Source organism: Tupaia chinensis, unplaced genomic scaffold (genome assembly GCF_000334495.1).
Source record: "Tupaia chinensis unplaced genomic scaffold, TupChi_1.0 Scaffold000168_1, whole genome shotgun sequence".
In the NCBI taxonomy this organism is placed as follows: domain Eukaryota; kingdom Metazoa; phylum Chordata; class Mammalia; order Scandentia; family Tupaiidae; genus Tupaia; species Tupaia belangeri.
The window spans coordinates 1,828,804-1,842,644 of NW_006159643.1; the positions used below are offsets into that span (position 1 = coordinate 1,828,804).

The 13,841-nt window shown below is 36.4% G+C and overlaps 1 protein-coding gene across 2 annotated transcripts in view; it reads right to left on the reverse strand.

Moving 5' to 3' along the window:
• Positions 1-13,841, reverse strand: part of TSPAN8 (tetraspanin 8) — a 33,686-nt gene that overhangs the window by 8,887 nt on the left and 10,958 nt on the right. For both annotated transcript variants that reach the window (XM_027770924.1, XM_027770923.1), the window contains 4 exons: positions 9,126-9,263; positions 7,295-7,369; positions 7,091-7,195; positions 2,839-2,973 (listed from right to left, as the gene is read on the reverse strand). In XM_027770924.1, coding sequence (XP_027626725.1) covers positions 2,839-2,973; positions 7,091-7,195; positions 7,295-7,369; positions 9,126-9,263 — 453 coding nt within the window. The remainder of the gene's footprint in view (positions 1-2,838; positions 2,974-7,090; positions 7,196-7,294; positions 7,370-9,125; positions 9,264-13,841) is intronic.

Here is a 13,841-nt window from a genome sequence, read left to right on the forward strand (position 1 = left end):
TACAATGTGAAAGTGATATTGTTTGTGTTGCCATGGAATTTATCATCCTTATGATAGTCATATGTGTACAAAAGGCTAGCAAAAGTATTGTTATATGTTAAATAAAATAAAAGCTCTTCATAAAGCTTAAATTTACCTCTTCAATCCTGAATGTATTGGCTTTGCCATTCACATCTGATCCAAAGTGGTAAACACTTGGGGAAATTACTACATTATTTAAGGTTAACTGTGAGATTAATGACTATATCTACTTAGTCACATTCATTATACTTGAGGGATTTTTCTCTCTTCCTCCCCTAAGAAAATGAGGTTATCTTGGGAAAAGAAAAAAAAAAAAAAAAAAAAAAAAAAAAAAAAAAAGAAAGAAATAAAGCCAATCCAGATTTCTTATTTTTCCAGACTTCTTGCAAATGACACAGAGCAGATGGAAGTATTTTATGAATTTATGAATTTCCTTTTGAGAAACAAGTGCAGCTATCAGCCTATATTCAGCAGAATTGTGTGCAAATTTGCAAGAAATATCTTATTTTTTTCTCCCTGGAATAATGATAAGGAGTCTTCAGAATCTGTCTTGAGGAAAACGTCTTTGAGTTGAATCTTTAACAGAAGACAGACAGCAGTCTGTGATTGAATTTACTAATTTCCTCGTTATCCTACATGGAAAATACATTGATTTGCATCATATTATTTTCCTTTTCCTTATAGATATTTTGTCATTACACTTAAGTAGGGTGGAGAGAAACAAGGAGGAAAAGACTATTAAAAACTAACAATAAAACCTTTATAGTGATTACTTAACAAAAAGACATAGTAGCACTGTAGTCTGAGAGATAATTTATTTCCTGATGAGTTACTTTAAATATTAGTGATAGCAACTCTCCATAAGAACAGAGATTCTTTAATTTTTATAAAATCGGTGACAAAGATCAATAGTCAGGAAAAGGAAAGTTTTTTCTGAGATACTTTCTATTTCCTTTTATATATTAACCTCAGTAGTAAGGAGTTACTAAACCAAAACAAGTAGTCTACAGATATTATACACATTAATTTATTGTGAATTAAAATGGCTTTTAAGTATCTCATTCCCAACTAGATGATAATCTCTTAGAACAGGGATCCCCAACTAGGCCACACAGCAGGAGATGAGTGACAGGCAAATGAGGGAGCAATGGAAGCCTCATCTGTATTTACAGCCACTCCCCACTGTTCAGGTTTCCATCTGAGCTCTGCCTCCTGTCAGGTCAGGGGCAGCATTAGATTCTCATAGGGGCCCCCAGGTGGGGCCATCTAATAGTTACAAGAAAATAAGCTCAGGATCCCACTGATTCTGCATTATGGGAGTTGTATAATTATTTCATTATATATTACAATGTAATAATAATAGAAATAAAGTGCACAATAAAATTAATGCACTTGAATCATCCCAAAACCATTCCTACAATCATCCCCAATTCCTCCCTAGCCGTTGAAAAATTATCTTCCATGAAACTGGTCCCTGGTGCCCAAATCATTGAGGACTGCTGTCCTAGAGGATCCAGAAGTATGTCTGATGTTAGCAAGGTTCTGTCTGACGCATAATAGACACTGAGAAATAAAAGCAAATAAATGAGATACTAATTCCAATTGCCACTTTTGTACACATTTCTTCCAGGCAGAAGAAACAGCTTACATAAAGCCCTATGGTAAGTGACAAATGTCATGTCGTTTATAAAGTCATATTCTGAACCCCAAAGACTGAGTTAGATGGGGTCCCAAAACACCTATCAAGCAATTCCAACAGTTGCTTGGATTGAGATTGACTCTTTTTCTCTTCCCTTCTTGAACCCCAACTCTTATCAGTGCAGACACTGTACCCTATTGAGGAACAGATCTCTAATGACTGGCAGAAGATCCAGCTCACAGAAAGTGGTCAATAAATATTGGCAAATGGATCAATAACAAGAAATAGAACTTCTACAATATTGATACCCACAAGTCACAAAAATAAGACATCTACAACATATAAAAGATAAAACATATTTTTCAATTGACTTTAAATGTTCAAGACAACTTCTCAATTACACCAATAATTAGACAAATGTGTAGGTACAATTAAATATAGGACCTAAACCCCTAAATGCTGAATCCTTTCCTTACACCTACACAATTTCTAAAAGAAAGGGAGTCTTTGGTTTAAAAACAAACAAACAAACAAACAAACAAACAAACAAACAAACAAACAAACAAACAAACAAACAAACAAACAAACAAACAAACAAACAAACAAACAAACAAACAAACAAACAAACAAACAAACAAACAAACAAACAAACAAACAAACAAACAAACAAACAAACAAACAAACAAACAAACAAACAAACAAACAAACAAACAAACAAACAAACAAACAAACAAACAAACAAACAAACAAACAAACAAACAAACAAACAAACAAACAAACATGACTTTTAAGATTAAGGTGAAAATACTTATTTTTAAAACTTATGCTGAAATAGGGGGGGAAAAGGAGAATAATGATCAAGGTCACTAAAGAGAGGACAAAATAAACTTTCATGCTAATTTGTTCTTTGTCTCCACTTGCAGTAGAATGTTTCTTTGACCTATTAAAATTGGTTTGCATGATGCCAGACTCAGAAAAAAAATGAAATACTTTAACTTTTTATATTGCTTTTATTTTCGAATAAAGATTTATCCATTTTTTTAATTGAGGAAATTCCTTAGATTTTTATGTCATGATGCCAATTATACTTACTGCTTGTCAATATTTGGTAGAAACTTCCATTGTGAAAAGAAAATAATACAATTGCTTGTTGTGCCGAACTCTGATCTAGTACTTACCTGACTGTAAACATACATTCCTTGATACAATGTACAAGAAGAATCTGGCATCCGTGGACATTCACATGACTTAGAATGGTTTTCAAAATTATTTCCCCAATCAGTAGGTCCTTTGATCAAACCACAGCATTTAAACTGTTCAATGAAAAGAAGAATAAATAAGTTACTAAGAAGATCAAAAACATTGATAAAATATTGAATTATTTTTATTCTTCAGATAACACTATTAAGATGTTTTTATGTTAAAATATTATGCAAGTCACCTCACCCACATCTCCGAATGGAAGAACCAAAAATAAGGAATTTCTCATTTGGGTCTTAATATTAATGAAAGGAAAATAAAGTTACAAATGCAGAAGATGAAAATTTCATCTTTCACTTATCAATGACAGAGAAGGGCAGAGTCAGATGTATCTTAGATTTCAGCAAAGAAGTTTCTGAATAGTTTACAAGAGAGTCAAAACTTTCATTAAGGAACTGTTGTTTAAAAGAAATAAGCCATTTTGAAAGTAAAATTTCCATTCCATAATCTCTGATCACTTTTTGAGGAAAGGAAAAAAATTAGAGACAAAGACCAAAGAAGTTGCTCAAGGGGTCTCCCATGAGATTGGATTTTCATGGTTAGCTTTAAAACTGGAAAGGAATATAAATAAAGGGTGAAGTTTTTAGAATAATGTCAGGAAGGTTAAATCCCAGAATAAACTGAAACATGAACAAACACAAACTGAGAGAAAAGAAGATGTGTGACCATATTTGAGGAAGAAAAACAAGGAAGTGAGAAGTCCAACGACTCAGGTTATACAGCACATAATATTAGATGAGAGAGAAAGAGAAAAGTAATTATTTTTCATCTTCCTCCTCCTTCCTGCTCTATCAGGGAGAAGACTTCATGCAGAAATGGCAGAAAACATTTGCTGAAAAAAAACAGAACCAAATTTGAGTGGTTTTCTGGTTTCCAATGCGTTGCAATCGCAGAATATTGAAAGAACTTTCATTTACCTACTGAGTGACCATGCTATACAGGTTACTTAACCCTCTCTTTGCCACAGTTCCTTTATTTGTAAAATGTAGACAACATATAATAGTAGTTAATAACATCTCATTTGCAGATTAGTGGTGAAGATACAAACTAGAGAACCATGAGATGGTATGAAGAGGTGAGTCCAGTGCCTAGCTTGTAGAAAGCACAGAACAGTGTGCATTAGCTGCTGTCATTTCAGTTGTTGTTACCATTATGCTCTCGTATGGAAGTAATCTGTGCAACATTATCATCAATGATTTGGATAAAGACATAGCGAGAATTTTTCTAACTTTGTCACTACTGTAGGATTAGGAGTGATGACTAATGTACTGGAAAATAAAATTGAGTTTCAAAGATAGTTCAATAGATTTAAACTAACAAATCCGACCGAGGCAGATATTCAGTCTTGTACTTTGGCCTAATGACTGAATTGCACAAATACATGACTCAACTGATGTTCGTATGACAAAAATCTGGAAGTTTCCATTGGTTCCAAGGTCAATATTAGCAACCTTGAAACAACTACCTTTCCTGTTCCAGTGACAGACATGATTAATTGCTCATTCCTTCTGATTACATAATCTTGAACAGGATTTCTACATAACCGATACAGAGACTCCAAAACAAATAGAACATAAAGCACACTATACTTACTCAGAGGTCAGTCTGCATTTGCAATATGATAAACCTGGGGATTTTTTAGGGAGGTATAGAGACATACAGTATGAAGGATAAAGTTTATCATGATACCTACTCACTAGATCAAAGATAATAGCAGTTAGGGAAGAAGTTGGTCAGGACTTATTAAAGTGGTTTAATAGCTAGATGAAAATGGTAGTATGTAGTGAGTAATAGACTATCTCTAGACAAATATTAATCACTAAGAATCCAAGAAGAGCCATTCCATCAGAATGTTAATGAGACTCTGTGTAGGAATTTTCTGAAATTCAAAGAGAAAGTAACTCAGTGTCTGCAACTTCTGTCCATGTGCAGTAAAGTCCCAGGTCACCCCAGTCAGAGTTTGTGGTAGGACATTTTTCCCAAATAAGCATAACTTTAAAACATGTTTAAAAACTAAAAAGAAGGAGGAAGAACAGAAGAGACGATTAAAAATATTGTCCTATAAATACTTAGTGGCTCAGGCATAACATTTTTATACAATAATGGCAACATTTCGGGATACTACACCAAACAGAGAACCTTTAGAAACCCATGGGTGGCAATGGGACCTTGAATCACAGAAATGATATGTCAAGTGTGACAGATGGCAACTCAGAGGCCCAGTGGTTGCCTCTGGCACATTTTGCCCTAGGTTATTTTGCTAGGGAGGGTCAAGGATATTCATCCTCATCCAGTGATATGACCAAGGCTGCCTAAATTCTTTCCGCATTAAGTCTGTGTTAGTCTGTGCTCTAGAGTGGGAACAATCCAGGAAGGAAGATGATCACAAGATCTAGTTACAAGACAACAAGAAAAAGCAGATCAGAGGGGAAGCTAAATGGACAGACCCATATCAGGTTTTGGCTCTTAGAAATGATGCTTCAAGCAGAATTTTTACAAGCTGGAATCTATCCAAACAGAAACTGGTGAATACTTTGGAAAAAGATTTCATCTGATAAATAGCTTGAAAAACCAAGGATGTTTCAACTTAAAAAGCAAAGTTTTTAAGAATCAAGCAACAGCTATTCTCAAAGAAAAAGTTGTCATCTGTAGAAGTATCAAAAGATTGTCAAAAATTAAGAAAAGACATACTAATTGTCAGAATTGTATGGAAGAGAACAAAAACTGGTAAACTTTCAGCTTTTTAATATTTAATTCATAGATGGATAATGAAAAATACATAATACTTCAATCAGTGAAAAGGCAAATTAAATAACCTATTAAATACAACACTCTTCTAAGATTCTGAGAATTCCTATCACATGAGTAAAGTGAATGCTATATGTCATTAAAGTAATGAGAATTGTCAATAAGAAAGATGTGCTTAGGACTTTCACGGAGCAACCAACACTTTAGTCAAGTTTTCAAATGTATTCAAAATGAAAAAGTACTAAGTACATTCCAAGGATGGAGAAGGATACAAAGAGAGGAAGGCCAAATTATTCAAGAGATCCTGAGAAGGATTAGGTAGGGGCAAGATAGTAGAATACCTTCAAGGCCTATCCAAGTTTTGACTTTAATCTAAAGATACAGAGAGAGGATTAATGTACCAATTTAAAAATAAATAGACTGGTCAGATAGATTTGGGTTGAAATTCCAACTTCATCACCTCTCCAAATCCAACCTCTTTATATGAAAAATAGGGTTAATGAAGCTAATAATATTGCTCATTTGGTTATTGTTTAGATAGTGGTTTGTTTCCAAAGATTTATATTTTAGAATTTGGTCCCCAGTGTAATGTCATTGAGAGATGGTGAGAATTTAGAAGGTGAGTCCCAGAGGGCAGTATTTGGATTATGAAGCCATCACCCTCATGAAAGGTTTAATGTTATATAACAACCCTCTCTCATGAGAACTAACCTTTTTCCCAAGAGCTAGAACTCTTCCTAATTTGCAAGATAACATCAATAGAGTGAGTTCTAGCTTTTGAGAAAAAGGTTGGTTGCCATGAGAGAGGGTTGTTATAAAAGGAAGATGGACTCCCTCAAATCTATCTCTTTCTGCACACGCCAGCCTTCCTCTCTGTTCTGTCAACCATTGTGATGTACCAGAGGCTTGCCTGATGCTGGCCCTTTCTTATGGACTTTCTAACCCCCGGGTCTCAGGTAATTCGGTAAGCAACACAATAGTGTACTAAGATATCCCCTCAGAGATTACTGTGAGTAGTAAAAGAGTTACTAAATGTAAAACCTGATACATAGTAAGTAGCAATAAATGTTAGTTATAAATGTTTTTATGAAAGATAGGATGTGGTAGAAGCAGAGAAGGACAAACTCCAAACCCAGTATCCTTTTAAAATGGTAGACAGTAAAACTTACTAATTTGACCCAATCAAGGCTTAGTCATAAACATATATTCTTAACCTCTGGCCTTCTCAGCCATTCCAGAACTTTGCAGAAAGCTATAAAAATGACAAATATTCTTGGATTTTTCTTTTCACTTGGTAACAGGCTAATAAGTCAAAGTCTGCGAAATGGATACTTTTTTAATATCTAAAGAGTATACCAGTTAAGAATAAAGCAGATACAGAACTGTGTCTAACTCTCCAAATTACCTGCAAATTCTAATTACCTCTTTTTGAAATTCATCCAGGGCTTGTTGGAATGCTTTTCCATCATCTGTCATGCTCAAAAGCTTCACATTTTCATGGAGAGTCTCATTCAGAATGCGTTCAGACTAAAATTTTAAAATATTGTTAAATTATTTTTGTTAAAAAGTAGTATTTTGATCTTTTTTGACTTTTCCAAAATTAACAAACACCATTTGTATACGCACCTCAGATTTGAAAGCAGCTCCTAGAATACCTGCTGCCACCTGCAGGAGCAGGATCAGAAGCAAGCCTATAAAAAACTGGAAAAAAAAAAAAAAAGGAAAAGAAATATATATTACCCTCAGTACACTCAGTCATATCTTCAGATATTTCAGCAGGGCATTTCCCTCCATTCTGGGACCATAAGAAATGGAGAGGATTAGGCACACTCTTTATCTGTTCCACCATTGCTTAAGCTGCAAAGTTTGGGTCTAGTCATACTCACAAACATTTGTGAGTAGTTCAAATTAAAATGTGTTGAGAGGACTATTAGTGACTATTAGTATTTCTGGGATGTTGAATGGAGAGAAATTTGAAATCTTTAATGAAGGTATTTGAATATTATTTTTCTCCTTCCCTTTCTTCATCAAATACAAATCTGCAGAAATTCAGACTAGGCTTTAAAACAAAATTTCCACCACTATCAGAAACACCTGGCAACTTGTTATCTGTATAGATTCCTGAAATCTGCCTCACATCTACTCAATCATAATTTGAAGCCCATAGATTCATTTTTTTTTCTTAAAACGAACTCAAGTAATTAAATTCCCCAATTACAAATGAGATCTATTAACCAAAAAGCAATCATTAGAGATGTGATTATAGTCCCACTTAAACTCTGTCTCAACATTCCCTAATAATAAATGAGTAGTTAAAATACTTTTTCAAGGGCTGACACAGTACTTATTTTATGAGAGAAATAAGGTTGGAGTCACTCTGGTAAACTCTGGTATCAGATTTATATCTGATAAATACTTGATTTTTTCTCTAACATTTTTTACTCTATTCATTTATTATTATCTACAGTATATGTTAAAAGCAAATATCTGTGAGGTGTTCCAACTCAATTCATCCTCCCTGAAGCTTTCTATGTGACAAATCCGATGATCTCACTTCCTTATAATTTTCTTTTTTGAGAGGATTTTTGCTATAGGGCGCATGCGCTCGCCAGACAGAGAGAGACAGAGAGAGAGAAAGCAAGAAATCACCTCCCAGGGGGAATGGCCACACCACAATCCCTTCTCCTCCATTCTTCTCTCAGGATCTTGGGCACACACATACATGCACCCAGCGTGAGTTTAAGCCACCAGGTCCGGGACTCGAACCGGAGTTGACTACATGGGAGTCCAGCGACATAGCCATTACACTAACTGCTGGTCCCACTTCCTTATAATTTTCTTAGCATGGCACATAGGATACGTTTATGATATGATCATAGTCCACACTCAGACCCATCTCCCCTCATTTACTAAAAATAGCCTTTCCTACTCTCCAGCCACATCCAAAACCTTTCAGTTCCTCAAACATATCAGCATTACACAGGCAGTATCTCTTCCTAGAGGGTGCGACGCCTTGCCCATACCAACCTTATTCACTTCTGCTCTTAGCTTGAAAATTCTCTCCTCCATTACCGCCCTTCTTTTCTGGGGTCACTCCCACTGTAGCTATTTGTTTACTTATTAATCTTCCTCAGTAGGTTCTAATTGTCCTAAGGTTGTATAATCATTTAGTGAAGTATCTGGTACATAGAGATACATACTAATGTTGAAGAAATGAATGAATGAGTAAATGAATAAAAGGATGAATAAAATAAAATGTGTCTTCTTTGAGAGTATCCTCCATGCTAAGCCAGTAAACCTACAATAATCATACTAGCCTCCGCAATCTAACCTAAACAGCAATTAGAGTTAGTTTCACAAACCTTGCCGAGTCGTTTCACGGACAACGGGGATGGAAAGCAATCCTCAGGATTCTGAAGGCTTGCTTTGGGCATTGGGATGCATTTGGAGAACTCACCAAAAGAAGCATGCAGCGGCTTTCTTTCACAGCACCACAGCACCCCAGGAACCCCAGAACCATGATGATGGCACCCACCGCAATCAAGATATTCACACTAACATAGGAGGTGATGTCAGAGTCCCCAGAACCAATAATCTAGAAGTAGAGAGAGAGAGAATTATTTCAGAAGGGCCCTTTTCTTACTGTTTATTTTGGTCATCTAATGAATACCCATTTAGTACCTGCTATGTGCTAGACTCTGTTCTAGGACCTTGAAATACTTCAGTGATCTAAACAAGTAAAAACTCCTGCCCTCCTGGAGCTTATAGTCTATGGAATGCGACTTCCTTGAATGATGTTTAAAATAATAAATTGGAAATGGGAAAAAAATAAATGTAGTAAAGGAAGCCAAACAGTGGCACTGTGGTAAACACGTGACACAGCAAGGCTGGCCTACATGAGAAGATTTCAGGTTCTTATCCTCCCTGTGACTGCCAGGTTTGCAAAGGCCCATGAATCCCGGTAAGGGAGTTCTCACCCTCTCTCATAGAGAAAATTAACAAACTTTTTAAAAATGTGATAGATCTTTAAAATACTATTTCAAAAAATTTAGAAGGACAGGTATTTTCACTTGTTTTAAACATTGCTTTGTATGTTTTGTATTTTATACACTAAGTTGCATTATGAAGCTTGTGTTTTATCATTTTCTATTAATAAATTTAAAAGTCAACCACCTTAAATGACTGATAGGCACAATAATATGAATGAATCTCATAATCATATGTTGAAACAAAGAAGCCATATACAAAAGAGTGAACACTGCATGATTCCATTTATATCAATTTCAAAAATAAACAAAGCAAGGAAAATAAAAATTAAAGCAGTATTGACTTTAAGGTAGGAGGGAAAGCAGGAATTAACTAAAAAGGGAATAAGAGAACTTCTCTTTATGGGTTAATAAAAAAGCTTTGCATCTTGATAAAAATAACTCATTCCTGATCCTTCATATCAATTTTCTCAATCTCTCACATTTCATTCACAGAAGATATAGTCCATACAGTCTTCCAGAAACTTTATTTAGCCTGACTGTGAAGTAACCTAGGGGAAACTTTTTTTCAACAATAAGTAAGAAAAAAAATATGTATGTTCAAATTATAAAAATATTGGGGACCAGAAAGTGGTGAGGTGATTAAGGCAATGGACACTTCCACATGGCTGACCATGGTTAGAGTACCAGAATGGCTTGCTTGCTCTCTCTCTCTCTCTCTCTCTCTCTCTCTCCTCTCTCTCTCTCTTCTCTCTCTCTCTCTCTCTCTGTGTGTGTGTGTGTGTGTGTGTGTGTGTGTGTGTGTGTCTGGTCAAATTAAAATAAATGAATGAATAAATTAAATTGAAGCAAATAATTCTTTTAAAAGTTATAAAAATATTAAAATGATCTCTATTCCAGTCACGGGCCTAGTAAATAACTAAGTCTGTAATCCTGAGATGGTCAACTAACCTGTTGGGCCCCAGTTTTCTATTTACAAAAGGGAATTGGGTCAGCCTCTGGGATATTCAAAGTCTCCTTTGTGTCTTAAAGTCTATGCTTACAGATAATGTTTCAATGTACTTATTTGGAAAACCTGGTTATGTCTTAAAGGTTTTTGGATTTTGAGGGGATTTTTGTTCATTGCTTTTTTTGTCTGCTTGTTTACTAAGACTTGAGCTGGAAAGTCAGTTTTCTTCATAAATAGACATGACATCTGGGTCAGAACAGATGTGACAAGCAGCTTAAGAAAGCAGCTCTATCGACTCACTACTCAGTAGTAGAATCTTGTAACCAGTACAGGCAAACCCTACAGATTCTGAGAATGTTGAAGCCTCACCAGCTGGTTATCAGAACTTAGGATGGATGGCCCAGGCATAGATATGACAGAGAAAATATCAATGTGAGGCCTAAATAGTGCAGCCAGTACTTAGGCAGCAGGCAATGAGGTTCTTCTCTGAGACTGCCCCGGGCAGGATGACTCACTGCCAGAGACTGGCCAGAAGGCAGTGTGCTAACAGCCTGATGGTCACTGTTCCAAGTCAGCCCAACAAGTGGCTATTCTTACTCAAGAATGAAGTAGAAATCTGAGTTCAGATGTTTGTTCCAGGAGGCACGCAGCAGGGTTTTAAATGCTGTCTTTGATGAACACTGTGTTTGTGTGCATCTTAGAAAAGAGGAACATTTCTTTCTTTCTTTTTTCTTTCTTGTATTTAAATTTGCCAGAGGGCATACAAACTCACTGGAGAGAGACAGAGAGAAGCACCCTCATGGGGAATGGTCATACCACAGTCCCTTCTCCATTCTCCATCATCTGGGATTTGGGGCCTACTGTGACTCAAACTATGGAGTTGGCCAGCTACTTTAGCTACCACACCACCACGGGCCAGCCCCAACAAGAGGTGCATTTCTAAAGGAAGAGGAATGGCTGGGCCTGAAAAAAGAATATTCAGGGATCCTCTTTGGATTAAGAAGTGATCTCCTAAGGACAAGATGATTGCTGATATACTTTTCCTGACAGTGGTGGGTTTATCCTGACTGAGGAAAAAGTATCCCTGCAAGACAGTTAGGCAGAAAAAGATGTCACTTCTTTGACATCCTTATTCTCTGTGTTTATGTACATATTTTTTCCATCTGAAACTGTTTCTTTTGTTTTTAGACTAATAAAACTCAGCTCTTTCCTGCCTTCCTTGTTACCGACTTCAGATCAATATAAACCAAGTTAATTTCATATAAGTTCAGCTGACTAAGGTCTTAGCAGATACTTCTGTTCAGGGTGAAGGACTGATAGAACACAAGAATCAAAACGTAACCAAAACTGCTGACTCAATCTATTAATTCATTCTTATATCCAGATGTGGAGTAATAGCCTCTCAAGGACCACAGTTCTCCTCTAATACATTCAGTGTGTGTAATTTCTTAACAGACTAAACACCAAATTTGTTTACAAGAGAATTGGGAAGAAAGAAAATATCAGCAAGAAATTAAATAGTAAGATAAAATAAAATAAAATGGAGGCCACACACATTTTCAAAAGGCCAAAGCACCCTGTAAGTAGGTGGCTGTTAATCTCTGTGACTAATTATGAGTCTCAAAGTCAGATATCCAGTTCAGAATGGCAGCGATTCTGAACACCTTCAGATACCCTTCTTGGACTCTAACACAAAGGCACCAGGCCAACAAGAGGTCACCGATTTATTGGCATAAAATAATTAATGAAATCCTGATAAGCAAGGATGTTCCCAATGAATTGCCACACTAGTCCCTCACTCAATTTCTCCCTAACGGTGACACAGAACGAGAAAGCAGCTCATTGCCACTATGAGTGTTCAAGTTCTCTATGGGTAGAAAGCACATTTTAAGTTTAAAAAAAATAAGAAAGATAAAGTCATCTATAAAATTCACCCATTTTTGTAAACAGAATAGATGTTTATTAGCTTCTAACCTTTCTTTTCTATGAGGCTGTGTCAAAGGCCATTTAACTGCATCATGGTATAATACATTTTAATAGGAAATCCATTGTCTTGGGCCAGCTCTGTGGTTCAGGCAGCCAGAGCTCATGTGGCTGACTCCATGGTTGCAGTCTTAGACTCAGCAACTCGGGAAGTATACTGAGTGTGTGTGCATGTGTGTCAAAATCCTGAAAGGAGGGAAAGATTAAGGAGAAGGGATTGTGGTGTGACCATGCTCCACGGGGGTGTCAGGGGAGGTGCTTCCTTCTCTCTCTGTTTTTTCCTGATGCCCATACACACCCTCAAGAGAAGAGGAAAAAAAATCTTAATTGCTGGCTTAATTATATCTTATAAAATAAGAGGCAAAGTTCCTCTTAGAGAGGAAACATCTCTGTATTTGGTTGAAAGGGGACCAGCAATAGAAGATGTGATCCTGGGTAGTGACAAGAGCCCAGGCCACAAAGAACAAGTAAGCCATTCTCCAACCTTGTATGAAGTAAGAGGGGAGAAAAAATCATTGAAGCAGACAATCCCGGGAACGGTGCCAGGGTGGCATTAAGGTGAGTGAAATGGATAGAACAGCCTTCTCATTCACTTGACTCTTGCCCTTACCCCACTTTCCACATTTGTAATTGTGGTGTGCAATACAAACAGCACTTGTGAAAAACGAGGCAGGAACTAGATTTAACCAAATGAGATCAGCTTACTCCAACTCTGTGAACATCTCAGTAAGTGCTTTAGTGATGGGCACAAGATAGCGTGTGGTGGAGAAAAATGGGCCACGTTAATCTTAAATAGATAGCAAGAAGCTGGATTCCATGGCGAACTGCTGGCTTACGAGAGCATGATCACATGTTCACAGTGGGGGTTACTGTCAATGCTAATTGTCACAGGTAAATAGAACTCATCCTTGTACTTTGTTTCCTTTAAAACATAGAATCAAATTCTTCTTCTAAAGAGAATGTCTCACCTTCTTTCCTTTAGGATCTATCATCTTGGGATCAATTAAATTATTGTCAGTATCTTGCACTATAAAAATGGTTCTTGATGCAGAGAGATGGCCTATACCCTCAAGTTGTACATCCGGCTTGCTTTAAACAAATAGTGAAGGAGGAAAATTTTTACCTCGACCTCTTTCGATCTTCGCTTTCATTGAAATCTTCCTATTTGGAGGATAACATCTCCTCCACTCTCCAGGATTGTTCCATGCCTAGCACAGTGCCTAGCTTGTAGTAGATAATTCTAATTGAATTAAAT